This window comes from Uranotaenia lowii, chromosome 1 (assembly GCF_029784155.1).
Source record: "Uranotaenia lowii strain MFRU-FL chromosome 1, ASM2978415v1, whole genome shotgun sequence".
NCBI lineage: Eukaryota > Metazoa > Arthropoda > Insecta > Diptera > Culicidae > Uranotaenia > Uranotaenia lowii.
This window is the reverse complement of record NC_073691.1, coordinates 156,470,500-156,497,084: the sequence shown is the minus strand read 5'-3', so window position 1 is coordinate 156,497,084 and position 26,585 is coordinate 156,470,500. Positions and strand designations below refer to the sequence as shown.

Genomic DNA, 26,585 nt, shown 5'->3' with positions numbered 1-26,585 from the left:
TAATAGCAATAGCAGAAAAACCTCACGCATTCGATCCAGACACAAACGAGGAGACTCGGGTTTGCTCTGCCTTTTGAATTCGGTTCCCTCAAGAATGTAACAGGAGATGAGTGAGAGCCATTCGTTTGGTTTTTTGGATTCGCTGCCTCGAATGTATACTGCTTCTTGAAGGCGGGCCATATTGAGAGCGTATGCATCATCGGTTTTGTCGTTTTCGCTGCCTCAAAGCAACCTTTGCTTCCGAGTAAAGCAGTGAGCGAGAGAAGGTTGATCAATTCATGCTCAGCAAAATTCAATCACTGCTCGAGACCAAGCACCACAGTATTGTGGGAATTTCAAGCGTTTTTCAGTTATGAAAATCATTTCAGTTTTCAGTGGAGCCCCCATATTGAATTTCAAGATGGCATTTGATAGCGAAATTCCCTTTTCATTCAAAAAGTCTATCCTCATTCACTGTCACTGTACAACTCAGGAATGAGGAACTCATCCTAAGCGTGTCGTTGGTCGGCTTGCGAGAGAAATGTCAAACTTTAGCTTTTAAAATGGTCATCATTAAACCGTTTTAAAACTATTTAGCCATTTAGTTTACCATAAAAAAGCTATTAAGCATTGAAATGACTAACGCCATGTTGGTTGCAGAATCGAAAGGCACAAAATGACGCCATATCGATGGATTCACAATGCAAGTATTTAAAAATATTTTTTCAGGCCTATATTGCATCAATTCCATCATGATTGACCATCAGATTTGACGAGGCACATTTATTTTAAGATACTTATCATACACATTTTAGCTAAAATCTTGACTGGCAGTAGAAAAGATGCTCATAATATGGTTAAAACATTGGTGTTTGGGCTATTAATTTTATCACATCATATCTCAATAATGCAATTATCATTCATCAACCATCATGGTTGCTGGGAAAAATAAAAAATATAAAAAACTCCTAGAACTCACAGTGTCGAAAAAAAACAAAAATGGCAAAGCATAATGATTTTATCAGGGTTTAAAAAATTAGTCATGATTACGTTTCTAGGATAGGACCAAAAAGCCAGATTTAGATTTATTAGAGTTCTGGTGCGCTTTAGCTTTTTGTGAAGATTAATGCTTTACTCCCACCGAAATTTTGCTGACCATGGTATAGCTAAAATTGTTACTTAGGATAATTTGTAGTGGGTGACGCTTGGCGACAAACGTGAAATCAATCATGAAGGCAACGAACAGAAATAAAACCAAAATTATTATCTTACACGAGAATTCATTTGAATATGTTCATCTACGCATTTCAGACGACACTCAATAAGTACGTCTTCTTTGAATCCGATCGAAAACCTTCCATAGCCGCTATCAGCAATACAAGGCTTATCGCTGCTACGATTGATAACGATACGCGTTGGCCAAATTATGTTTGTTTGCTCAGTTTCAATATGCTGGCCCGCCGAGGTTGGTTTTCATTGTTGGTTTTAAGCTGCGCTATTTCGGTTTGCCATGCGGAAAATATTCTTTTTCTTCAAACGACTCCCTCCAGGAGTCACCACATCTGGAACAAGCAAATATTCGATCGGCTTCACGAGAATGGACACAACCTGACGATATTGTCCTTCGAACTGGAACAATCCATTAGAGACAAAACGTTTCTACTGGTGGATAACTTTTATGGAAAAATTATAAATGAGCTGACCGACGCTAGTGGAAATGACAGCACCGATCCCATGAGCCCTTTCGAGAACATCGTCAACATGTACGGCTTTTACGAAATGGCAAGCGAAATCCTTATGAAAGAACCCGTTGTATTGGATCTGTTGAACTATCCAAAAGACTTTAAGTTTCACATGATAGTTCACGACTTTACAATGGGTCAGTTTCTGCTAGGGTTTGTTCAACGATTCGACAATCCGCCTCTGGTTTCCGTCTCTGCCTTCAACGCTCCATCGTACACAACATTTCTAGCAGACATTCCCCTTCGGGTGACGACAATGCCTAATTATGCCGCTGATTTCGGCACCTCGATGAACCTGATCCAAAGGCTCTGGAATACATTCTACTGGTGCGTAGAATACTATTACCGACAGCGGGTGTTTATGAGCAGAGAGAACCGAAGACTGAGACAAATATTCGGAGAAAACACTTCAACCATCGAACAAATCGAGCGCCAATCTTCTATTGTATTGGTCAATAGTGATTTCAGCTTCGACTATCACCAAGCTCTGCCTCCGAACGTTATTCCAGTCGGAGGGCTTCATATTCAACGATCTGACAACCTTGGACCGGAATTGCAAACCTTCCTAAGTCGTCCATCCAAAGGAACCGTCGTCTTTAGCCTTGGAAGTAACGTTAAAGTGGAAGAGCTTGGATACCAGATAAACCAAGCAATTCTGCAAACATTTACAAGCTTCCCCGACTATAACTTCGTGTGGAAACATGGTGCTCCGGAATGGTTCAATACTGTCCCGGAAAATGTTATCCTTCGAAAGTGGATTCCTCAATCCGGTCTACTCGCCGATACACGTACCAAGCTGTTGATTGGACATGGCGGTCTGCTCGGCTTGCAGGAGGCCCTGTGGTACGGGATTCCGGTGATCGGAATTCCCTTCTTCGCCGATCAGTATCAGAACGTTGACAAGCTAGAAAGGGTCGGCGTGGGGCTGAAGCTGTTGCTGTCAGATTTGAATATCGCCAAATTGAGACAATCTGTAGGCTCTGTCCTCGGCGATGAAAAGTGAGTACATTTTCTGATGGTTTGAGGGAGGTGGAATATGGTTTGCATAAAGTAAAAAATTGTTTGTTGAAATGAATTAGGAGTCCTTAGATTTTGGTTCAAAATCTGAAAATTTTCTGAATTCCACAAAAAGGTACTTTAGTTTTATAAATATACACGCAACCAAAAATTGTCTGTACAGAGCTTACATTAACACCACAAATTAATCGAAAATATCTTCAATAAGTGTAGTGTCCTCTTTCCACATCTATGACTATTATATTCATTAAAATTCCTGATATTAGGATATGTCTTAAAGGGTGTCCACGATGAAATTGCAACACACAAAATTGTTTTGCTGAAAACAAGGTTCTACCGAAATGGTTGAAAGTCTCTGTAATAAAGACAAAATATGTATTAAAAATTATAATAACATATGATAAGAACCTGAATTTCATGTGAAGATTGATATAAAATATGAATAAACCGAAAAGGAAACAAAGGATGTACACGATGATTGATCAGGGTAAAAGGCTGCAATGATAAAGTTATTTAGTCTATATCTATATATGGTCGGGATTCGACCAGACCGAACTGAACGCCATAAACTTGATTTGGAGATAATTGAGTTCAAAGTTCACAAACTTAGCAATAAGTACCATTTCATAAGATTTCGCATTTTTTTCTTTTAAACAAAATTAAGACTATTATTAAGGCTATACAGATTGATTTATGATATCAAAATTAGCAGAAAATCGGATTTTAATAACTCTATATTTGCACACAGTTCCCTCTGGACGAACCAAAATGTTGAAAAAACCGCAATGCATATCATTTTACTGGGTTATTTGTACTAAACGTAGAAGCCTACTAATAGGCGCTTTACGAGCATCACCAAACGAATATGGCTGATGCTTGAAAAATTGTTTTTTTTTTGTTGAGCCAGAGTGAACCGAGAAAAAAATGAAGATTTCAACTTACCAGTTGTGTTCTTAACGTTAGTACGCAATAGAAGTAAACTTCTTTTTTCATTACAAGTAAAAAATCCTACTTTTCTAACTGATAGTTTGAAAAATAAGATTCAAGAGACTCAGTTTGGTCTGGCTGAATGAAATTTTATTCAAATGCTGACAATCCGCAACAGGGAGTTATTAGCCACGAAAGTGTCCTTCATCGCCAAATTTATCGGTTTTGAGTTCTATGCGCGTTGTAGAAAAGTATCGAATCGAAAAACCGATCGGACTGAAAATTATTTGGCATTACAACAATTTCCTTGACCAAAACTTGCTTTTTATCTTTTCCTTTGAGTTGGCTCTTAGTTCACTTTGGCGCAACGCATTTTTAATATTTTACTGCCAGCAGCATTGAAACTTTTCAACAAAATCTAAAACAATTGGAAAAATTTACTGATTTTACAGGGTAGGTTGATTAAAATGTTTTGCATCCGTTGCAATAGATAACTTAATTTTTTACAACTTGGCATTCAGTTCGGTCTGGTCGAATCCCATATATAAAAATGAATGTATGTCTGTCTGTCTGTTCCCTATAGACTCGGAAGCTACTGGACCGATCATCGTTGAACTTGGCATCTGAGGGTTTTTGGGGCCGGAGATGGTTTCTATAGGTAATAGTTACAAACCGCTCCGACTTAAGGGAGAGGGTGCTCCCATATACTTTTGTTTTTATTCCCACAAACAAAAAGTCATGGCACCCATTTGTCAAGCAATTTTCGTTTCTTTATAAGACTATCAAAATTTACATGGCCAAACTTGGGCCAATTTTTTATAATGATGAATATATGTAATGCTTCCAAAATTTCGAAAAGTCAAATCATTCATTTGGATTTATATTTTATGTGAACCCGAGCAAGGCCGGGTAAAATCAGCCGAGTAAATAAAAAAATGAATGTTTGTCTGTCTGTCTGTTCCCTATAAACTCGAAAACTACTGAACCGATGAATGGGAAATTCGGTATGTTAGAGTAATTGGGGTCGGAGATGGTTTCTAAAATACTTTCAACTCGCTCCTACTAAATGGAAGGGGGGGGGCCCTATACAAAATTCATAAAAATGAGACACAACTCGAACAATTTTCGGAAACTTCTGAACGGATAAACGTAAAATTTGGGTTGAAACCGTTTTCAAGCCCGGGAATGGTTTCTTCAATACTCTAAACCCTTCCGAATCCAAAAAAAAGGTTGACTCTCAAACAAAATTACGAAAAAAATTCACAATTTATTCGAAGCTACTGAACCGATCAACGTGAAATTTTAATATAGCTGTTTTCAAGACCGAGCATGTTTCTATAACACTTTTAAACCCCTTCGAATCCAAAACGAGGGGGCTCCCATACAAAATAATGAAAATATGACACAATCCGAACAATTTTCGAAAACAACTGAATCGATCATCGTGAAATATGGTATGTAGCCGTTTTCAAGACCGAGATTGGTTTCTAATATATTTTCAAACTCCTCCCAATCCGAAAAGGGAGGGCTTCCATATGAAACCAATAAAAAATTGTCAAAATTTTATCAATCTTCGATAGATTTTTGTTAAAAAATGATAACCGTAAGCGTTTTCACTTAGTGAGATTTATTGAATTGACAAAAAAGTTTTTACAAATTCAGATGATAAATTGTTTTGATAGACGCTTCCCATTTTAATGAATTAAGACTCTCTAATTCAATAAATGGAACATACATGTTATCAAAGCCAAAGTCTAAGTGTTTTCAGAAAATTTGGCCGACTTTTTGACACTGTGCAAATTTTCCTGTATCTTAATAGTCCTTCCCCTCCAAAAAGTATATTGAATTGTATTGAGCATTCCTCCTATTTTTATTCTTTAATGAGTGGCTCCTTCAACCTTCAAGTTATGTTATGAAGCTCGGATATCATGAACAATAGTTTGCTTTTTAAAAGTGATGAAATTTTATTAAAAAGAAGATAATTTTAATTGCAGTAATTTTATCGGAATTTTTTTTTCCCATGAAGGGGTAGCAAAGCACACCGGGTCAGCTAGTAATCAATTTAAAATGAAATAATGAAGAAATAATAATAAAATGGTATAACGTTATGATATGATAAAAAAAAGTCAATAAAAATCATGAGGGTGTGAAATTTAATACTATTGGCATTACAATGTAATAAACTGATAATAAGAATTGATCCAGTATCAAATTTCGAAACAATTTAATCTCCTGACCTAATAATACTCGAACAGGTGCAAAATGATGCTGTTTAGAGAGCTTGGAAAGACATCTGAAATTTTTACCTGAATGCTTCGAAAATTAGCAATAATTTATTTATTTTGATGAAGCCTAATACCAACACAATAAGGGAAATATGGTAGATCTTATTATGGTAATGTTTTGACAATATGCTAAAAATATAAATCGCAACTATGCGTAATGAAAAATGGTACAAAGTTTAACAAAATAGTGCTATGATTTTTTGGAACTACATATTTTAAATTTAATAACATTAAATTTTGTCACAACGCAAAACCCTGTAATGATTTTGATCTATGAATTAATAAATATAGATAAATCTGTCAAAAATAATTACTTGTTGGAACCTGAAATAACATTAAGATGCAAGGGAGCGTAAATGAGAAAATTTTAATCAAAAGTTGACTGTGTTGAATTGTGATCATGGCATAAAAAAAAACTAGAGAATGTTCAAATTTATTTCGTTAATTCGTTTAACTAAAAATAAAGTGATTAATTAGGATCAACCTTGACACTTGAAACAAATTATGTGTTATATTTGATGTAAAATAATATTTTTTGTAATATTTCGAACTAGTTCAAAATTGATACGACATAACAAATATGTTGTGATGAACACGAATAAATAGTAGGTATCTGTAAAAAATAATGTTATTATCAAAACATCCTAAGTGAAGCCTGCTGAAATTAAACGTGATTAAATGTCGATACTTATCTATAAATTGATAAAGTATAATAAAACTAGCTGACCCAGTAAACTTCGTTTTACCCGTTACTTAATAAATTGTTGGAAAAAGTTTACAGTTCTTCAACTTCTTCGTGCTCGTGAATAAGTTTCCATGAAAATCGTCTTGAAGTTGTTCGAGATTTATCCCGTTTCTAGTTGATTTTGTAAAGGAGCCCCCTTCCATAAGAGTTATAATCTCGCAACTATTATATAAACCATCTCTGACCCAAAAAACACTCGGATACCAAATTTCACTTAATTTCGACCGACCATTACTAAGTGATGTTGTTACAAAGAAAACGCCTCCATTTTTATATATCAGAAGATGTGAAGAGATAATTTTGTATGGGGGTCCCCTTCCATAAAAAGTGGTATCTTTCATAAAAAGTGAGATTCTTGAAACTATTATACAAACCATCTCTGACCCAAAAAACCCTCGTATACCAAATTTCACTTCATTTCGACCGACCATTCATACGTGATGTTGTTACAAAGAAAAAGCCTCCATGTTTATACATAAGATGTGAAGAAGAGATAATTTTGTATGGAGACCCCCTTCCATAAAAATTGAGAGTTTTGAAACTTTTATACAAACCATCTCCGACCCGAAAAACCCTCGGATACCAAATTTCACTGCATTACGACCGACAGTTTATACGTGATGGTGTTACAAAGAAAACTTTTCCATTTTCCCAAAATTTTGTATGGAGACCCCCCTTCCATAAAAAGTGAGATTTATGCGTGATGGTGTTACAAAGAAAACGCCACTATTTTTATATATATTTCCTACTTATTCTTACAAAAACAATTATCGACTGTCTTAATTTAACACTATTTATACCGGAGGGGGTCAAATGACATTTTTTTAACTTCAAATGACTATAACTCCTATTGTTTTCATTTTTTCGGAAATTTTTCTTCATGACTATTTTTTTTTTTTTCAAAATGCACGTATTTTTGCATCAAAATATTATTTTTTAAGTTTGTAGATTTCGAAATACGTATGTGGTATACCTATTTATACCGCCGGGGGTCAAATGACCCCTAACACATTTTCCGCTAAAACTCTTTTGTTTCTCAACCGATTTTTACAAATTTTATAGTTTTGGAAAGCTTGTGACGTGACTCAAATATTGTTCTCAGACAATATTCAGCTACAATCATGGATTTCGAAGTTATTCGTAGTATAAGAAAAAAAATCCAAAAAAACATGCTTCGGGAAAATGGCTGTAAGTCAGTTTATAGGAGCGCGAGAAAAAATTCATTTGGTGCCTGAAAAACCTGAAGTTAAAAGCTATACGTTGCACATATGGAAAAAAAATTAAAAAAAATTTTAAGATCATGACCACAAAAAATGTAAAAAAGTGGTGTAAAAAACGTACTTTTTAATGAACCAATCACCAAAGCTGTCCCAGTCACAGTAGAAATTTTTTGAAAAGTGAATTGGAAAATTGACGTTATTTGTGACATTTTGGCATCTTTAGATTTATAAAACACGAAACACAGAATTTTTGACAGATATTCAAATGTAGCTGTTTTTAGACTTTTTTATGAATTTACTTTTTCTGAGACTATTCTTACACTTACGATCGGCTTTGCACTGGATTTTCAGTATGTTAACAAAAGATTTAAAGAATATGTTTATATGCTCAAGAAAGGAAATTTCATACCGATTCTAGTGATGTAATTATATTGGCGGTGCAATGCGTGACACAAATATGATAAATAAAATAGTGAAGTAGTTTCAGAATTTTAAAAAGTCAGCACCAATTCCTGCTTGGCAGACGGGCGCTGTGGGTGGTAATATTTCACAGCTATTTTGCACACGAAGACGGGCGAAAGGAAACGAAAAAACAAACGAGCATTCACTCAAATTTTCTGGTTTTACTTTCAGAAATATATTTATCATATTTTTGTCACGCATTGCACCGCCAATATAATTACATCACTAGAATCGGTATGAAATTTCCTTTCTTGAACATATAAACATATTCTTTAAATCTTTTGTTAACATACTGAAAATCCAGTGCAAAGCCGATCGTAAGTGTAAGAATAGTCTCAGAAAAAGTAAATTGATAAAAAAGTCTAAAAACAGCTACATTTGAATATCTGTCAAAAATTCTGTGTTTCGTGTTTTATAAATCTAAAGATGCCAAAATGTCACAAATAACGTCAATTTTCCAATTCACTTTTCAAAAAATTTCTACTGTGACTGGGACAGCTTTGGTGATTGGTTCATTAAAAAGTACGTTTTAACACCACTTTTTTACATTTTTTGTGGTCATGATCTTAAGAAAAAATTTTAATTTTTTTTTCATATGTGCAACGTATAGGGGAAGAGGGGGCATAATGCCCACGTTAAGAAGAAAGCCTTGTTTTAGAATACATTTGAAAAGATTAACTTTAATTTTCGATTGTGTTTGGAAGTTTGGTTTATTTTTTGTCTAAATCTGATAGTTATAATAACTGGAAGGTCAAAAAAGGCCACAAATTTAATGAAGTTTGAAGAATAGGTAGAAAATTGGATTTCAGATTCAGTAGGGGCATAATGCGCATATGTGTGTACCCAATCGCGCCGTTTAACGTTAAATAAATGTTTATTGATCCTAGTGCCTCCGAAAGTGTTTGCCAGGTAAAAACACTTCTATTCTACTTCACAGATGGAAAAATGTATTGCTACGCGCAGTGCTGCCAGATATACTGAAATTCTTGTGAATAGTTAATTAAATCTATATTAAATTTAGGAATTTTAAATATATTCGTTTATATTCAAGTTATGTTTTTCAATACAACTTATAAATATCTTTAAAATTGTTGTGATGAAACTGCATATAAATTTAAACAAATATGAAACACGCTTAAAGATAAACGGACATGGCGCGTTTTGCCCCACCTAGACATGTTTATTAAAAATCGTTCAAAATATCATAAAAAATAATTGAATAAGGAAATTTTTCGTTTCGTGATGATTTTCAAGACCAATGTTCATCATTGTAACAGATGTCAGGTAATTTTTTTTTGGCGATGGATGCCGTAATTCCTTACGAAAGTCGAGGCACAAATTGCAAGGAATATGGCTTGAAAAGTATTTTTGGATTTTTGCAGGGATTTATCGCATATTTGATGCAAATTTTTTGTACAAAAGGTTTCTACTGTTAATTAGAAGGGAATAGCGTACCGAATTCTTAAAATAAGTGTGTATCTAGCTAGATATCGCAGTGGGGCGTTTTGCCCACACTGGGCATTATACCCCCAGTTCCCTAGCTTCTAACTTCAGGTTTTTCAGGCACCAAATGAATTTTTTTTCGCGCTCCTAAAAACTGACTTACAACCATTTTCCCGGAGCATGTTTTTTTGGATTTTTTTTCTTATACTACGAATAACTTCGAAATCCATGATTGTAGCTGAATATTGTCTGAGAACAATATTTGAGTCAAGTTACAAGCTTTCCAAAACTATAAAATTTGTAAAAATCGGTTGAGAAACAAAAGAGTTTTAGCGGAAAATGTGTTAGGGGTCATTTGACCCCCGGCGGTATAAATAGGTATATACAAAGTGCCGGTATGTTTAGTGTTAAATACTGCACGACACACTTATCAGTCACTCGCAAAGCAGAGTGTTTTTTAAATAAGGGAAATAAGTTACAACGTCCTATTCGATTAAGGAATATTGCAACTGTAATTTAGAGGAAAAAAATCTCCAAAAAATTTTCAAAAAAACTTTATTAATAATGTTTATTGCGCTAAATGGGTGCTACAGACATATTAGAAAAAATTACTGATGGTAGATTGACATATGTATGTAAGAGCAAGTTCACTTGTGTTGAGAAAAAGTGGTAGAAATTTTGATACTTGTAGCACATTTTGAAAATTTCTCCTTGCAAAAATGTTTTCAAGATCTTTGGGCGTTGTATTTTTTTTTACAGCACTGTTTCTATAAGGTATTTCCCCACTCGTCAAACGAACAGCTTAGTTCTCATATTTACATTTTCTCGGCATATCGTGGTAGGGTAAACATGACAACAACATTACGCATGTTCAATGACCAGATAGTAACGAAATAAAATTGGCAATGCAATTGTAGTGGTTTGGCAAGCGCACCTTGGTGAGGAGAATCTAAATTCTTTATTGTGAATTCATAACAAGTTAAGACATGAAGATTTGTTCATGATTTGAATTAAAGAAGTTTTTAAAAGAAAGCATTGAACGGTGCTTATCATCAAAGATCAAAATGGTGACCAGTTGGTGACCAGCTGGGGGAGGAAGACTGAAAAAAAAATGAAAAAAAATCAGTTCACCTATCAGTGCCATGAGATTTTTCTTAAAATTTTCTTAAAAAATTCTATTTATTATTTTTTTTAAGTAAGGTTTTGAACAAGTGTACTCTGTTATCACACTGAGCAAGCCTTATCTATGCCAAGTGCATTAATATTAGGAAAATGATTATATTTTTTTTATTGCATTTTTATTGAAACCCCTTTTTATGAGTAATGAGAAGTAACGCACCATTAATTTGAAAGAAATAGCAACTTACTGTATCGCACACTTAAACGATGTAGCGAATTATGTTGATATTTTTAAAATATTCAGAGCATGTAGGCGATTACAGTAGTTTTTCGATTTTATCACTGTTCGATTTTCCAATACTCGCTAAACTCACGCTCGATTTGATCACGGTTGTTGTTTCAATTTTATCACGTTGTTTTTAAGAATCATTCATAAATCATTTGCCGTTTTTCGATTTCAGTTCCAAGTTTTGCCAAATTCACGGTTTTACCATTATCACGGTGAATTAGGCGTGATAAAATCGAAAAACTACTGTATTTTCAAAGTCAATATAAACGAGGTTTTCATTACTTAACTTGTTAGTAACAGTGAATGATTTTGCATTCGTTTAGAAGTTAGAAACAACTCTTTTTAATCTACCAAGCAGTACATGAGAATATATTTCAGATGATTTGAATTCACCTTGAAAATTCATTAGCAAAAATGGCTTATCTTCATCCATTTGAGGACGTCCCGTAATGAATTCAAACGTTTAGCTGTTGATAGTAAAAAAAATAATTAATTCGGAAATATTATAATTAGTATAAAACATGCCAATTCTGATTCAAATAACGAACCTAGCATAACTGGTGAGACCGTTAGCAAATCAAAATTTGAGGTTATGGCTGAGGCCAATTTTTCGCCAATACTATCGTCCGTATATACCCTTATAGATACAGTTTGTTCTCATTCATTCTGGAATTCGTATTGCTCGTTAAAATTTGATTGAAAGTGATCAACATGAACTGTTCAGTTATTGGTTGTTCTAAATACAGTCGAAAGAACAGAATTAGATTTTTCGTATTTCCCGTGGATCCCACCACCCGGCAGAAATGGATCGATTTCTGCAAACATGACGATTTTGTTTTTCGTTCAGGAAGCCGTATCTGTGAGGTATTTATTGGAACAATTTTATCATCAATCTGTGAGTTTATTCTGTAACTCAATGATACTTTACAGGAACACTTTGAAGCGACATGTTTCAAAGCAAATAAACATGAAAAATCAACGAAGATCAAAGGCTCAATACCGACATTAAAGCCTCCGAGTGTGTACCAAAACTGGGGTAGCAATCCACAGTTATTGGCGACGATTGAAACAGATCATAATTATACTAATGAACAGGCTGAAGATCCCCAACTCAACAGAGCTCTTCAAACATCAGTAGAAGTGACATTATGACCGTGTCAAAGGTGTCATTTAAAAGTCGTGGCTCTCAATTTCAATTCAATGTTCCCAAGATAAGAAAATAATAGCCTTTTTTCGGGGATTTTCATCCTATTTGATGATTCATCCCAAGAGTTTTGAAATTTTTGATTTGACGCGATATAAAATACAGCATCAAAATCAATCTTTTTTTCACATTTGCTTCAAAGTTTTAATTTATAAGATTCTAATACTTTTCGGATTTCCACGAAATGTCTTAGAAAAAAAATTTCAGTCTTCCTCCCCCAGGTGACCAGGGGTGAAAAACAGAGAAAAAAACCCGGTTTAATACACTTAACAGTGGATTTGAGCCTTTCTTTCAGATTCCAAACATATTAGTTTTGCGTGTTTTAATCTATAACGGTAGAATGTTTACAAAAATCACTTTTGTAAATGATTTTCGTTAAATGAAGCTATCAAACGGAATAAACTATAGGGGATAAAAAAGGATTTTTGAAAAATTATAAGATTTTATGTTACAATCGATAAAAACGATTTTTTGTTACGATCGAGAGAGAAACTCAAAAATAAATAAACGATTATTTTATAACAAACAAACGCCTGCACGAATTCTCGCCTTAAATTTGCATATTTAGGAAGCAATGGATCGAAAAGCCGTAATGTAGAGCCTTCGTGTGTACATTGTTGTCTGAATATGAATACGAATTTTTAATTGGAATATTTTCTTTAAAAGTGGGGTAAAAATATTGATTTGTATAATCATTGTCATTTTTATTATAATTTATTCTCAACTCGCATCTTTACTCTTAACATTATTATTATTATTTATAAGAGACCTTTTAACCACCCGGGTCGTTCGGGTACATTGATTTTGATTAAAATTAAGCGAATTTTAATTGATAAGAACGATATTCATTGTGTTTGTTCTTGCGTAAAAGTTATTTCCCAAAACTCATCCGGGATCGAATCAATTGAAACATTTCTTTTTTTCTTTTTAGGTGTTTTTGTTGTTTTCAAATCTTGATTTAATGTTTTGCTGTCATCCAGAGAGCTATTGGCAGCTCGACTACGCCGTTTCTTACGTTTATTTACATCCTGTTTCTTTTGACCGTTTTCTGGCCCAGTCTGAGTTTTATTGTCGTCTATTTTTACAAAAGACGGCTCAGCTTCAGATACTGCCTTTTTCAAATAACCGCGTAGAGTGTTCATGTTGTACATACACCTGAAAATAAAATTAAGCTCTTGAAAAAGTTTGTTTACGAAAAAAAAATTGAATTGAACAACGCTTTAACCCTTTCCTTCCCACGAGGTTTTTCACGTTTTAAAAATAGAAATATTGGTTTACAGTTAAAGTTCTAGAACAAAAGATGCATAATTTAAGCCTACTTTAATGATCCATTTGATAAATTTGGGTTTTGAGGTTGATCATATGTGTTCCATTGGGAAGATAACAACACATAGGGTGCAAATGAAAAACAGGAAATAATTGCAAAAAAACATGGAATTTCATCACTTCATTGGTCACAAACTAAAACGATCCTATTTGATGAAAAACTTCTTTGGTATACGCATCCCTCGAAAGTCTATTTATTGAAATATCTGAAATTTTCATTTTTTCCTTGAACAATTGGCCACCATGACACTTTGCGCAAGGGAAACAAAACATGCCGTTTTTCGAGAAAATCTCGAACTTTTACAAATATTTTAAGACATGTGGTCATTTAAGCAGATGAATTAACTATCCTGAAGCGAATTTTTTTGTTGACGAAATGATTTTCTTGAGTATTGATAAGAAGCTTCCCAAGAAGAAAAGTACGTTTTGTTCCCAGTGTATCACCAGTGATCCACTTTACTTACTCAAAAATTTATATGTTTTAGTTGAAATCTAAGTAAACCATCATTTGATTCTGCTTGCATAAGCAACCTTCTGCACGTCAGTATTTTTATTTCAAGGAAATTATAAAAACTTGTCAAGTTATTGAGCAACAAATGACGACTTGATTTAAATTCGAAAAAAATCCGACTTTTTTGCAGCTTTTGATCTGCCAAGCAAAACCTAGCGAACCGATTTTCTTCAAATTTTGTGCAATGTTTCTTTACTCATATTCGGTGAGAAAATGGTGTTGATCCAAAGCGCCCAGTTCAAATGCGAGCTGTGCAAAGTTGTGGATCACCTGTGCTACCATGGGAAGGAAAGGGTTAAGCAAGGATGCCGTAAAATATTTGTTAAAGAAAAACGGAGAACATTGCAACATACTTTATGAACAGAGCTGCGAATGGTTAGTGTCAGCCAACCAATATCAGTCGACTTTGATACTTGCATATCTATGTCATGTGATAATGATTTTTGTTCAGCGACATAAGCTAACAATGTCATGACCAATTTGAACGAATATCAGTTTTCTTGCTATAAATTTAGCTTCTTACGGTCATGGATTACATTTCGACAGGCTCCTGCAATGATATAGAATCCGTGTGTGCATCTCTCACATTTAAGCTTTTTTTTTCTCAAATTGGAGCTTTTCATCTCCTATGCTCTCAAGGCAAAAAAAGCTAAGATCTAAGGGAAAAAACTTAAGAAACGATATTCACAAACACTTCACATTCACAAATATATGTTGGTCACATGATTCATAGACAAATCCTATATCATTGCAGCAGAGTCATTTTTACAACTGTTGCTCCACAAATAACGTAAAATCCATCCTAACACAACCAGAAATCAAAATAGAAAGATAACAGTGTGTTATGCGAGTGGAGAAAAACAATGTCATGAAAAATTTACATTTCTGCCTGACTTTTTTCGATGACATTGACTACTAGACGTTGTTTAGGATCAAATGAAATCGACTGAAAATTACCAGTCTTGTTTATTGATGATAATATCAATTTTTTTAAATTGAACTCAAAATTTGTTAAAACAGCTTGGTTTCCCGTGTTATTGAAAATTGCAGAAATCTTCTTTATTAAGGATTCTTTAAAATTACAGCCAAAAACTCGGAAGTGCCGAAGGGTATAGCTGAGATGACCAAGTGGAAAGTCTAAAATGATCGGCACTATTTTTTTGGGAAGAATGACAGCTTGCTATTAAATTCCTTGAAATAAAAAAAATGGTACTTTATATTTAACCATTTTTTTCGATCTTCTACTATTCGTATTTAAAAGTAGGTAGACGACCTAATAAAAAAACCCAAACAGGTTTGGTGTCGTAGAGATTCGAGTAACATCGTCGGATCAAAAGAAAACAAGTTATTTTTTTTTCATTAAATAAGTCAGCTTTTTAGGTAAAAGTGATGTTAAAAGTATGATTTTTCTTTTAGAATAAAACTTTTTAAACCTCAAAGGAATCACCCAATCCTAAATTAGTGTTAGAAGGTGTTCTGGCAATTATGAAAAACGAAAAAAAACCTAAGAGGCCAGGTGTCTCGAAGTCAGTCACACTGAGATCCTAGCGCCTCAATGATTTGAACATAGTTCATAAGAAACGACTGGGAAATCTTAATCAGAAATCGAATCTGGACCTCTAACCCTTATATGTTAACTAAATAACTCAACTAAAATCGAAAGAATTGAATCGGATTGTTGCATAATAAAAAGTTAATTTACGTACCTTATACGCAGCAACAATCGTTAAGGCACCAACAATCGACTTTTCACGCACTGACACTTTTCTTTTTGAATCTATTTCACCGTTTTTTACAGGAATAGAATGTAGACAACTTTCAGCGCCAATTCGAAATGAAATAAATGGAGGCTGCCAGCCTGAAGCCAGTCAACACAACGCCAACACGCTCGAAATTCTTTAACCAATTATCGTTAAAAAGTAACCATTTTCACACCCTTCCGCGTTAAGGGATTTTTTGACTGCTTCCATAGAAATCATTTTTTGACTTCTTTTGAGAAGTGGAAATATGGTTACTTTTTAACCGCAAGAAATTATTGCGGAGAAGTTGAAAAAACGGTTTATTTTAAACCATATCGCAGAATGGAAGGAAAACAGGTAATTTTTTTTCTTTAAAATACTAGAATTGGGATGTTTTCAACTGGAAAAAGAAAAAAGATGCGGGTTTAAAAGCAGCTTATTTATTTTTCTTCAAACTGCCGGCTCAACATTACCAGGTCCTCGCGAACCTTTTACTGGTGTTGCCTCCACAAAGATCAGGCATATTTACAGCCTTGGATGGCAATCATTAATAACTTAAGTCTGGTAGCAAGTACGTGTTCGGGATTCATTGACAAAAATGCCTGTATGTTACGAGCTACCTCCTGCAGGACCTTATGAATGTGTTCATTCATAATGTGGTCGAAGAAGGTCAGATTAACGATGGCGTCAGAGAGAAACCTGTTGAAGAAAAAGGTTTAAAATGTTTAAAACATCAACTGGAACGCAAGCAAAATTCCAAACCTGTGCTTAAGGTCGTTAATATTGGACATGTCGGCTGCAATCTGCTGAATCAGTGACAGCAGTATCCGTTGTTCTAGAGCACATGGATTGAACACCTGTTTGTAATTGGCGTGCTTTATTGTGAATCACACTATAGTTTCAAATCGTTGGACTGAAGAGCTATAACGAATGCATCGTTTATGCGCCCTGTGGCTAGCAGTTGCCGGATGTGTTCGGGATGACCCAAAAAAGCGGGCGCTGGAGTTTGTGCTTGCGACCGCACCGCTGACAATACTGAGTCCTCTAGAGAAGAGGCTTGGGCCTCCAAACCCTTATCGATTTCCGCCCTTACGTTTTCCCAAATCATTTTAAGCTAATTGCCTTGGAAATCATTCGAATCATTGCTTAGATCTTTACGCTAGGCTGCAACATTGGCGGGTTGGAATAGATCATTGACAGTTAAGTTCTGCCCAGTTTATTGAACGGTTTTTTTTAGCGCGGCTTCAAACTCTTCGTTCAGTTTTCTGCATGATAAATACGTTTCCGTTTTATCGAGGTCTGCAAGATGAAAATATAACAGTAAGAATCATGTATTTCAAAAGGATGACTTTGAACATTACATTCTTTTAACCCTGCTGAAAATTCTTTATTGAGCTGCCAAAACAGTTCTTGTGAGCATCACTCATAATTCGGTAAAATGATGTTTCGTAACGCTTCATGAAATGATGTTTCCATTGCTTTTCGAACACTCTTATAGACGGAATTACCGATAGCATCAATAGTTACCTGAAAATAAAAATAAAACAAATGACTCAATGTTCATACAATTTGCAATATTTTCACACCAGAAACAGAAATTCAAGACCAACGCGGTGATTTCGATTTAAAAAAAAAAAAGAAAACAATAATACTCACCTGATTACGCATAGTTTTTGTACACCCTCTTGGAGGGCACAATCGAATTTTTGCTGCAACTGCTCCCGATTCGGTTGACAATCTGGAGCGTCAATCTCGGTTCTAGTGAATTCATGATAGTAAAGTTTAAGCTGCTGAAATGTTTGCTGTACATAGTTCCGATTTTCTCACTATGAATATCGGACAAAGTGCGCTTCTCCGAACTGGTCTGCTCGATAATGTTGGATTCGATCTCCCGTAGAGTATCATTGAGTAACTTCGAATTATCTGTACGTATTTTTTGTAGATCGGACACTTGCGAACGCAGTTCAGTTATTTGTCGAGGAATTCTGCTACGTCTAACAGCCGATCCATTTTTTGAGTTAGTTCGTCCATCTGTTTGTTCGATTGTACAACAGCAATGCTGGGAAGCATGGAAGGCTGTGGAAGATCTTTCAACGGAGGAAGCGGCACTCCGGGAACCTTCGGCCATTCAATGGTTCTACTGCTAGGAGATTCATTGTCATCGTCGTCTATGTTTTTGAAATTTTACCGTGTTTCTTCGTCGTCGATGATTTCGTTTTCCAGATCATTCAACTCGTCATCATCACCAGCAATCTCATCGGTATCTTCCAAAAGGATATTGTCGGAATCATAGTGCTCATTAAGACAGTCGTTTTCTTTGAGCGATAAAAATTCCTGAACTTCATGCGATGGACTGGAGCCACCGCTAGCTAACATTTCTGCAGAAGGCATAGGCGGAACAGATGGCGTCACTAAGAAGGGAATTAACATTTCAAGTTTAGTAAACGTTAATGTTAAATAACTCAATATGCTTACCCAATAAAGTTATTTGTTGTAGTTCGACTAACTTGCGAACTTTAGCTTGTTCCTGTTCCTCTTTCATTATGCTGTTGACGATGTTGACGACAATCCCAGCTTGGATAACATGTGCATTATCCCTTCTGAGCGATATACTTGCCCCGGTGCCGGAACCCAGAATCAGCCGACCATGATTGATCAGAGTTCTGTTTTCCGATTCACGGACAGCGACTTACAGGCAGTTTTGTTCACTTCCCGCTTGATGTGGACCATTTGCTGTGCCATTCCCATGATGCTGATTTCTTCCGACCGGAGCTTTTCGGAGTGGCTTATTTCCCATTTTTGACTGATTTTCACCGACGGATATAGCCAAAATTTACCAAAAAATTGGCAAAATAATTTTGACAGGCTGAAAAAAAGTCCAATAGTTAAATAAATGAAATATTGAAAACCGAATACAAGAAAAATTACCAATCCAAGTTTTTTGCTTCTAGTACTGAATGAACCGGGAGTTTCCTGAGACAGCGATATCGACCGCAATTCCAGCAGAGACGCCGACCGACCAGCCCCAGCTTCATCCGAATCGCAGGAACAGATTTACTATACTACTATGAAACATTTTATTCGTGCGAAAAAAATACAAATTTTAATAAACGCGTTCGGTTTGCTCCACGGTTAAATCCAAAATGGCGAAGAAATGTTTCAACCATTTTGTGGTTAATACACGAGAACTGCCAAAATGGTTAAAATTTCGCAAAGAAATAATCTTTAAAAAAACAATATTGATAGTTTTTGAGAAAAAACCAGAAAATTGGTATAACCATATATGGTTAAATAAAAATGAGCGTGTACCTATATGCTGTTATGTATTACAGTGTGATCAAGAAAACCAAAATTCGGAAGGATAATTTATTCAAAATAAATCAGAAAATATATTTTATAGCAGCGACCGTTCTACCAAGTAGTTAAAGTTTGTATTTTGAAAATGATATTTAAATATTTCACAAATGTGGAAGACAAAATATAATTATGAGTGTAAATCTTAGTTTGTAAATATGTACATTAAGAATCGAAAATTTGAAATTGCATTCATAATTGTGAATTCAAGATTTTAATTCTAAATCAACGTTGTTTTTTATGGTTCGCAACACAAACTCCATACAAATAAGCACACAACTACATCCACGAGATATGAATTTCAATTATTAGCATATTTTATCATTAAACGCGGAAATTATTTTGTTGAATTGTGAGTGGGGATCTGAGCTATTTCTGTCTTATAGCTTGTACAGTGGTGTATAGTTCAAAATGTACCCAAGAACTATAATTTTTTTAAGAGATGCCTATTACTTCAAATCATATAAATTTTAGATATATAATGCAATCCGTTGTTTTCGAATCTTGGTTTAATGTTTTGCTGTCATCCAGAGAGCTATAGGCAGCTCAACTACGACGTTTCTTACGTTTGTTTACATCCTGTTTCTTTTGATCGTTTTCCAGCCCAATCTGAGTTTTATTGTCGTCGATTTTTTCAAAAGACGGCTTGGCTTCAGATACTGACTTTTTCAAATAACCACGTAAAGTGTTCATGTTGTACATAAACCTGAAAATAATATTAAGCTCTTGAAAAAGTTTGTTTACGGTAAAAGGAATTGAATTGAACAACGCTTTAAACAAGGATGCCGTAAAATATTTGTTAAAGAAAAACGGAGAACATTGCAACATACTTTATGAACAGAGCTGCGAATGGTTAGTGTCAGCCAACCAATATCAGTCGACTTTGATACTGCTTTGCATATCTATGTCATGTGATAATGATTTTTGTTCAGCGACATAAGCTAACAATGTCATGACCAATTTGAACGAATATCAGTTTTCTTGCTATAAATTTAGCTTCTTACGGTCATGGATTACATTTCGACAGGCTCCTGCAATGATATAGAATCCGTGTGTGCATCTCTCACATTTAAGCTATTTTTTCTCAAATTGGAGCTTTTCATCTCCTATGCTTTCAAGGCAAAAAAAGCTAAGATCTAAGGGAAAAAACTTAAGAAACGATATTCACAAACACTTCACATTCACAAATATATGTTGGTCACATGATTCATAGACAAATCCTATATCATTGCAGCAGAGTCATTTTTACAACTGTTGCTCCACAAATAACGTAAAATCCATCCTAACACAACCAGAAAACAAAATAGAAAGATAACAGTGTGTTATGCGAGTGGAGAACAACAATGTCATGAAAAGTTTACATTCCCGCCTGACTACTTTCGATGACATTGACTACTAGACGTTATTGAGGATCAAATGAAATTGACTAAAAGTTACCAGTCTTGTTAATGATGATAATATCAATTATTTAAATTGAACACAAAATTCGTTAAAACAGCTTGGTTTCCCGCGTTTTTGAAAATTGCAAAAAATCTTCTTTATTAAGGATTCTTAAAAATAGCTGTTCAAAGAATTCGATCATATTTCATTGATATATTGTTGATTGCTTTTTAAGTCATAATCATAATCAAAAATTACAGCCAAGATCTCGACAGTGCCGTAGGGTAAAGCTGGGATGAACAAGAGGAGAATCCAAAATTATTGGCACTATTTTTTTTTTTTTTGGGGAAGAATGACAGCTTGCTATTAATTCCTTGAAATAAAAAAAAAAAAGTTGGTGCTTTATAATTAACAATTTTTTTCGATCGTATATAAAAAGTACATACACGACCTAATAAAAAAAAACCCAAAAAGGTATGGTGCCGGAGAGATGCGAGTAACATAATCAGCCACTCTGATCCTAGTGCCTCAATGATTTGAACATAGTTCATAAGAAACAACTAGAAAATCTTAATAGGAAATTGAATCTGGACCTCAAATCCTTATATATTAACTAAATAACTGAACTAAATTCGAAAGAATTGAATCGGATTGTTGCATAATAAAAAGTTAATTTACGTACCTTATACGCAGCAACAATCGTTAAGGCACCAACAATCGACTTTCCACGCACTGACACTTTTCTTTTTGAATCTATTTCACCGGAATAGAATGTAGACAACTTTCAGCGTCAACTCGAAATGAAATAAATGGAAGCTGCCAGCCTGGAAAAGGTATGTTTAGAATTGCTGTCAGTCAACCTGCCAGTCAGTCAACACAACGCCTACCTGTATGCTGTTATGTATTACACTGTGATCAAGAAAACCAAAATTCGGAAGGATAGTTAATCCAAAATAAATCAGATAATATATTTTATAACAGCGAGCGTTCTACCAAGGAGTTAAAATTTGTTTTTTGAAAATGATATTGAAATATTTCAAAATGTAGATGACAAAATATAATTATGAGTGTAAATCTTAGTTTGTAAATATGTACATTATGAATCGTAAATTTGAAGTTGCGTTCATAATTATGTATTTAAGATTTTAATTCTAAATCAGAATATTGAATTTCAATCTGAAATCTGTACTGAATGATGATTTTTGAATTTGGACTGTGCATTACTACACCTAATTCTATAAACGATGTAAATATCAGCAATGTTAATGAAAATTAAGCTGTAATTTTCACTAAAGAGCATTCAATTTCAGCGAAATTTTTAGTATATAATAGTATCATAATATTTTAACGTTGTTTTTTATGGTTCGCAACACAAACTCCATACAAAGAAGCACACAATTAGATCCACGAAATGTAAAATCCAATTATTAGCATATTTTATCATTAAACGCGGAAACTATTTTGTTGAATTGTGAGGCGTCATCTGAGCTATTTCTGTCTTATAGCTTGTACAGTGGTGTTTAGTTCAAAATGTGCACAAGAACTATAATTTTGATTAGGAGATGCCTATTACTTCATATCATATGAATTTTAGATATATGATGCAATCCGGAAAAATATTCACATCGGTTGCGGTGGCCCAAGTAGGGATCCAACTATATTATTTTTTTTTTTTTTTCGAGAAAATCTATTACATTTGATGAGTTCTTTTCCACGTCAATAGAGGTTCGTTAAAAAATTAGGATTGAGAAGCCATCACCTCAAGAAACCATAAGCACTAACGAATTGTCAAAATGCTATCCAATAACAATCTTATCTGCCCTCTCTTAGCACTGTGAGTCAAATCTGGCGAAACTAACTGCTATATTGGCGCTTATGGTTACTTGGGACAGTCAATATAAAATAATTTTTACATTGTTGAGGGCTAAGCAGAAAAAGCGGGGAATAATTAGGTTAGCTCCTCCGTCATAAAAATCATTTTTCATAAAATTAATGTTTCATGGGAAACCTCCTTCTCACTGAATCTTATGCTTTGATTTAAATAAGTTGAATTAAAAATCGTCCTTTTTTATGGATCAGCAAAATATCCTATGTATTTGTTCTTGATAGAAGGTAAAAACTTACTTTGGCTTTGAAATAGTTCCATATTATGAGATCATAACGAAGGCAACCTTCTTTGGACCCCTGTTACTCTTGATGAGCCTAAATTTGAGATTTGGCATTATACACACACAACGCTTCTACCGAATGCCCTAGAGCTTGCGCCCAACTGTGAAAATTCTACCATCAGACGGAATTCGAACACCATCTTAACGCCGCCTTCAGTACTGTTATCTAACAAAGCCTCGAATATCAAATTTTTCGGGATAATATATAATCTAGGACCATTATTTTGTTACAATTTTCCATACACCCTAATGACATTTTCTTAACCCGAATTACAATTGAGGCGCTTGGGATCAGAGGGGTGCAAGTGCTTAGATGATTGTTTCGAGAAAACGCGCTTCAAAGTTGTGAAGGTGCTCGATTTTTCATGTATTTTCGAATTCGAGCAGTTTTAATTCAACCAAAAAAATTTCCAAAAAAATATAAAAAATCTCAATTATGCACCAAACACACATTTAAACATGAAGAATCGTTAGTCATGCCTACTTAGCTCGAATTTGATTATTCTGACACTTTCACCCCTCTGATTCTGAGGGCCTCAATTGTTAAAGGGTCATTAACAAATATTAATTATAGTAACCCTAATTAAATTGTCGCAAATGTGTACGGGGAGGAAACTGCACTTATTTAAAATATGGCCACAACACAAACAATCTTAATTTTGGCTTTCGTATTCAGTGGATCAATTTAGAAGAACTTACGATTTGGTCATCATCGGACACAGGCAACACGTAGCGATTCAAGACAGCTGACACCCTCGCCGACTTTCAGTGAGATTGAACAGCTTGTCGATGACGTGTTCGATGACAGGCTTATCCACAACACATAGTACGAACGATGTAGATTATGATGTACGAAAACTTGAGTACCGAAGTATCCGTTGCTACTCAGGACGACGAATGGTTTAGCAGATAAGCAACTTAAGCATCATACCTTCCTCGAATCCAGTCTTCGACCTTGCTATATTTTCCGATGGAATCAAAGGTTGGACTCCGTCTAATAGGTGTCGTAGCCATCGTTTTATCGCAGCAGATTTTCAGCAACATTGCCACCTGAAATGAGTGAGGTATTCCATTAATTAAGGACTGTTAGGCGTCGATGTCCCTATTATACGTACTTGTCATATACTGAATATTGAATCTAGGAACGGGGATGGTGATAATTTGTTCAACCTGCGGACAGCGACGGAAGCCGATTCCTGCCGGACAGCTGTGATATCTCTCCTTCCGGAACTATCTCTAGCTGACTGTGGTAAGACGAGGGTAATTTGGCTGCGTATTCCATTGTTGCTATTGGGAAGAAAAGTATTTAAAAAAATTGAATGGCTCGTTAAAATTTTGTACCTACCGGATGTATCTTTTTTTTTGCTTTTGTGGTTGCTGCTGCTGAGTGTATTGCAGAGAAGTGACACTGATGAATTTTCAACTTCTGCTGAAACAGCAGCTGTTGCTACTGAACTAGGTTTCCAGCTCAGCCGAGATGGCACCTGTCGATTGATTCGAGTGGTGTGATTCTCCATTCGTCGAATGGTCCTCTGGATGTTTAATACGGAAGGCAGGAAACACAGGAATTCCCACGGTGGAAATATTCGTGCTTCTGCTGTTTCACTTTGAGTCCCGCTTTGAATGATTTCTTCAATCCGGAGACGAACAGCACTTGCTGTCGCGGAAGAAAGAACGGCGACAAATAAAATTTTTAGCACTGAATGATTTTATTCCACGAAAGGATCGAATGTTTATTTGTGTGCGTGAGCGCACGCTTTAAAAAAAATAAAAATATGGGTGTGTGCGTTCACTTTGATTTTACGTAAATTAATGAGTTATAGGGAAGTAAAGTATTTTTCTACAGAACACACAAATTAATTTCTAAATTCTTTTGCGTGTAGGAAACAAATTGGCTCCGATGAACCTATGCTTATCTTTTTCACCCGATCTTTCCTTAATGGAGCTTTGCCTTTTCTGAATGTACGTGGCATTTCTTTCCCTGCACGTTGCCGCGTAATGTCCAGGATTTCCACAAGTACGACACTCCTCATTAGTTGCCGGACAAGTTCCAGATTTGTGGAACAAACGGTTACACCTATTGCAGCGAAAACGTTTTCCTTCTCCGGAAAAATGGTTCTCGCTTTCTTGTCGATACCTTTCGGGTAATTCCAGCCCGCATCATTATATCGGCGTTTTGGCAGGTGTTTATTTCCACTGAACCGATTCCGTTCTCGCGACACCACGAATGCTCTGCTGGATTCAGCTACTCGTGGACGGTTTCGGAATGTATGCCTCTTCTCGAGTCGCAGACGTACAATAAAAGTCGTCTCATAGCCAAAATTCTCGCCGCCTTTGCCACCTCACGGTTACGCATTCCTTTAAGTAGTTGCATTCGAATGAATCGATCCTGATCCGTTTGACTATAACGACAGAGACGCACTTTTTCCAAAAGACGTGCATGGAAGGCAATAGTTGGTTCATCAATGCCTTGTTGGAGATTGGAAAACATTTCATGTTCCGCCGTTTACGTCGACCATTGATTGCAGATATTTTTCGATGTTTTGACAATAGGTTGTAGCAGTTTGGTTCGGTCAGACTTGGGCGAAGTCTCGCAGCCCTGGTAATTCCTTGGAGTTTCTCTCCATCGAAAGGAACAATGTCTGAGCGCGCTTGACAGGGTCCGTCACATTTGCCAAGGAAGTAGCGATCTCAAACCGATCGATAAACCTGTTCCATTGTTCCCACATAGCGTTTGCCGAACATCGTTTGGGAAAGGTTTTATATTTTCCCATCGAATACTACCAGAGTTTGCTGATGAACCTGGATTGACCTTCGCATTGTTCCAGCTTAGATCTTCATCAGAAAGCGCAGAACTTCTGACCGACTCGTCATCTTCACGAGAGCGATAAGTGTTCATCTCTTTAACTAATTTATCTATAGTATTCTGCAGTTTTTCTATCTTCTGGATGTATTCCTGGTTTTCACTTTTTTTATATTCACGTTTTCTCGTTTATTGGAATTTCACGTTCTTCAAACTCCATGTCATCTGACGACCACTCGCCATACATTTCGCCGTATTCTTCGGATCGCTGTTGGATTTAGGGGCCCGAACATATTTTCCGGCAGACGACATTTTCAAATGGTTTATTTTTTCAACGATTTTTTTTTTCAAAATCTGTAAAAAGACAATGCATATTAAACCATATTAAAACAATTGCAAAACGATTTGATAAGGCGTAGATAAAACTTTAAGCTAACTGTTATAGAAATTGTAAAATACATTGCATGAACCGTTAATTCCGAATTGATCGTATTTTTAATATGTTGTTAGGTTATGTATCTAACTGTTAAAAACTGTTAAAACTATCATATAGTAAAACTGTTCTGCAATCAGTTGCGATAACGTTCAAATACCACTCATGAATAACGTATTTTTGGAATTGTATTGTTTTTGTTAAAGTTATTCTTAAAATTTGCTTCCAGCTGAACATTTACAGTATAAGTAGTAAACGATTTTATAAGACGTTCTTCCAACGTTATGTGTACCGAATTCTGAATAGTAATGGAACATAGCACACACACTTACAAACAAACATGTGCATTTTCAGTTTATTCACTTGTACGATGATATTATGGGCTCCTTTACCAGGAGGTCTAATTTCAACACATGGCCTGGATATTGGCGTAGCTGCT

The 26,585-nt window shown here is 35.2% G+C and overlaps 1 protein-coding gene and 1 long non-coding RNA gene across 7 annotated transcripts in view; one reads left to right on the top strand and one right to left on the bottom strand.

Annotated features, from left to right (window-relative positions):
* Positions 1–1,428: 1,428 nt before the first annotated feature.
* LOC129738062 (UDP-glycosyltransferase UGT5-like) overlaps positions 1,429–26,585 on the top strand; it is a 62,454-nt gene continuing 37,297 nt past the window's right edge. Inside the window, exon 1 of the mRNA XM_055729243.1 lies at positions 1,429–2,720. Within this exon, the coding sequence (XP_055585218.1) occupies positions 1,429–2,720 (1,292 nt within the window). The remainder of the gene's footprint in view (positions 2,721–26,585) is intronic.
* Positions 12,970–24,708, bottom strand: LOC129740655 (uncharacterized). Of its 6 annotated transcripts, none has more exons than XR_008736317.1 (11): positions 24,256–24,708; positions 24,026–24,197; positions 23,610–23,960; positions 21,425–21,566; positions 18,937–20,068; positions 18,484–18,874; positions 17,665–18,419; positions 17,370–17,535; positions 16,771–17,307; positions 15,976–16,707; positions 12,970–13,587 (listed from the first exon to the last, which is right to left on the bottom strand). It is a non-coding gene; the product is annotated as an uncharacterized LOC129740655 (long non-coding RNA). The 6 variants fall into 6 exon arrangements; XR_008736321.1 differs by having other exon boundaries at positions 13,049–13,587; positions 18,937–19,073; XR_008736322.1 differs by having other exon boundaries at positions 13,049–13,587; positions 18,937–19,070.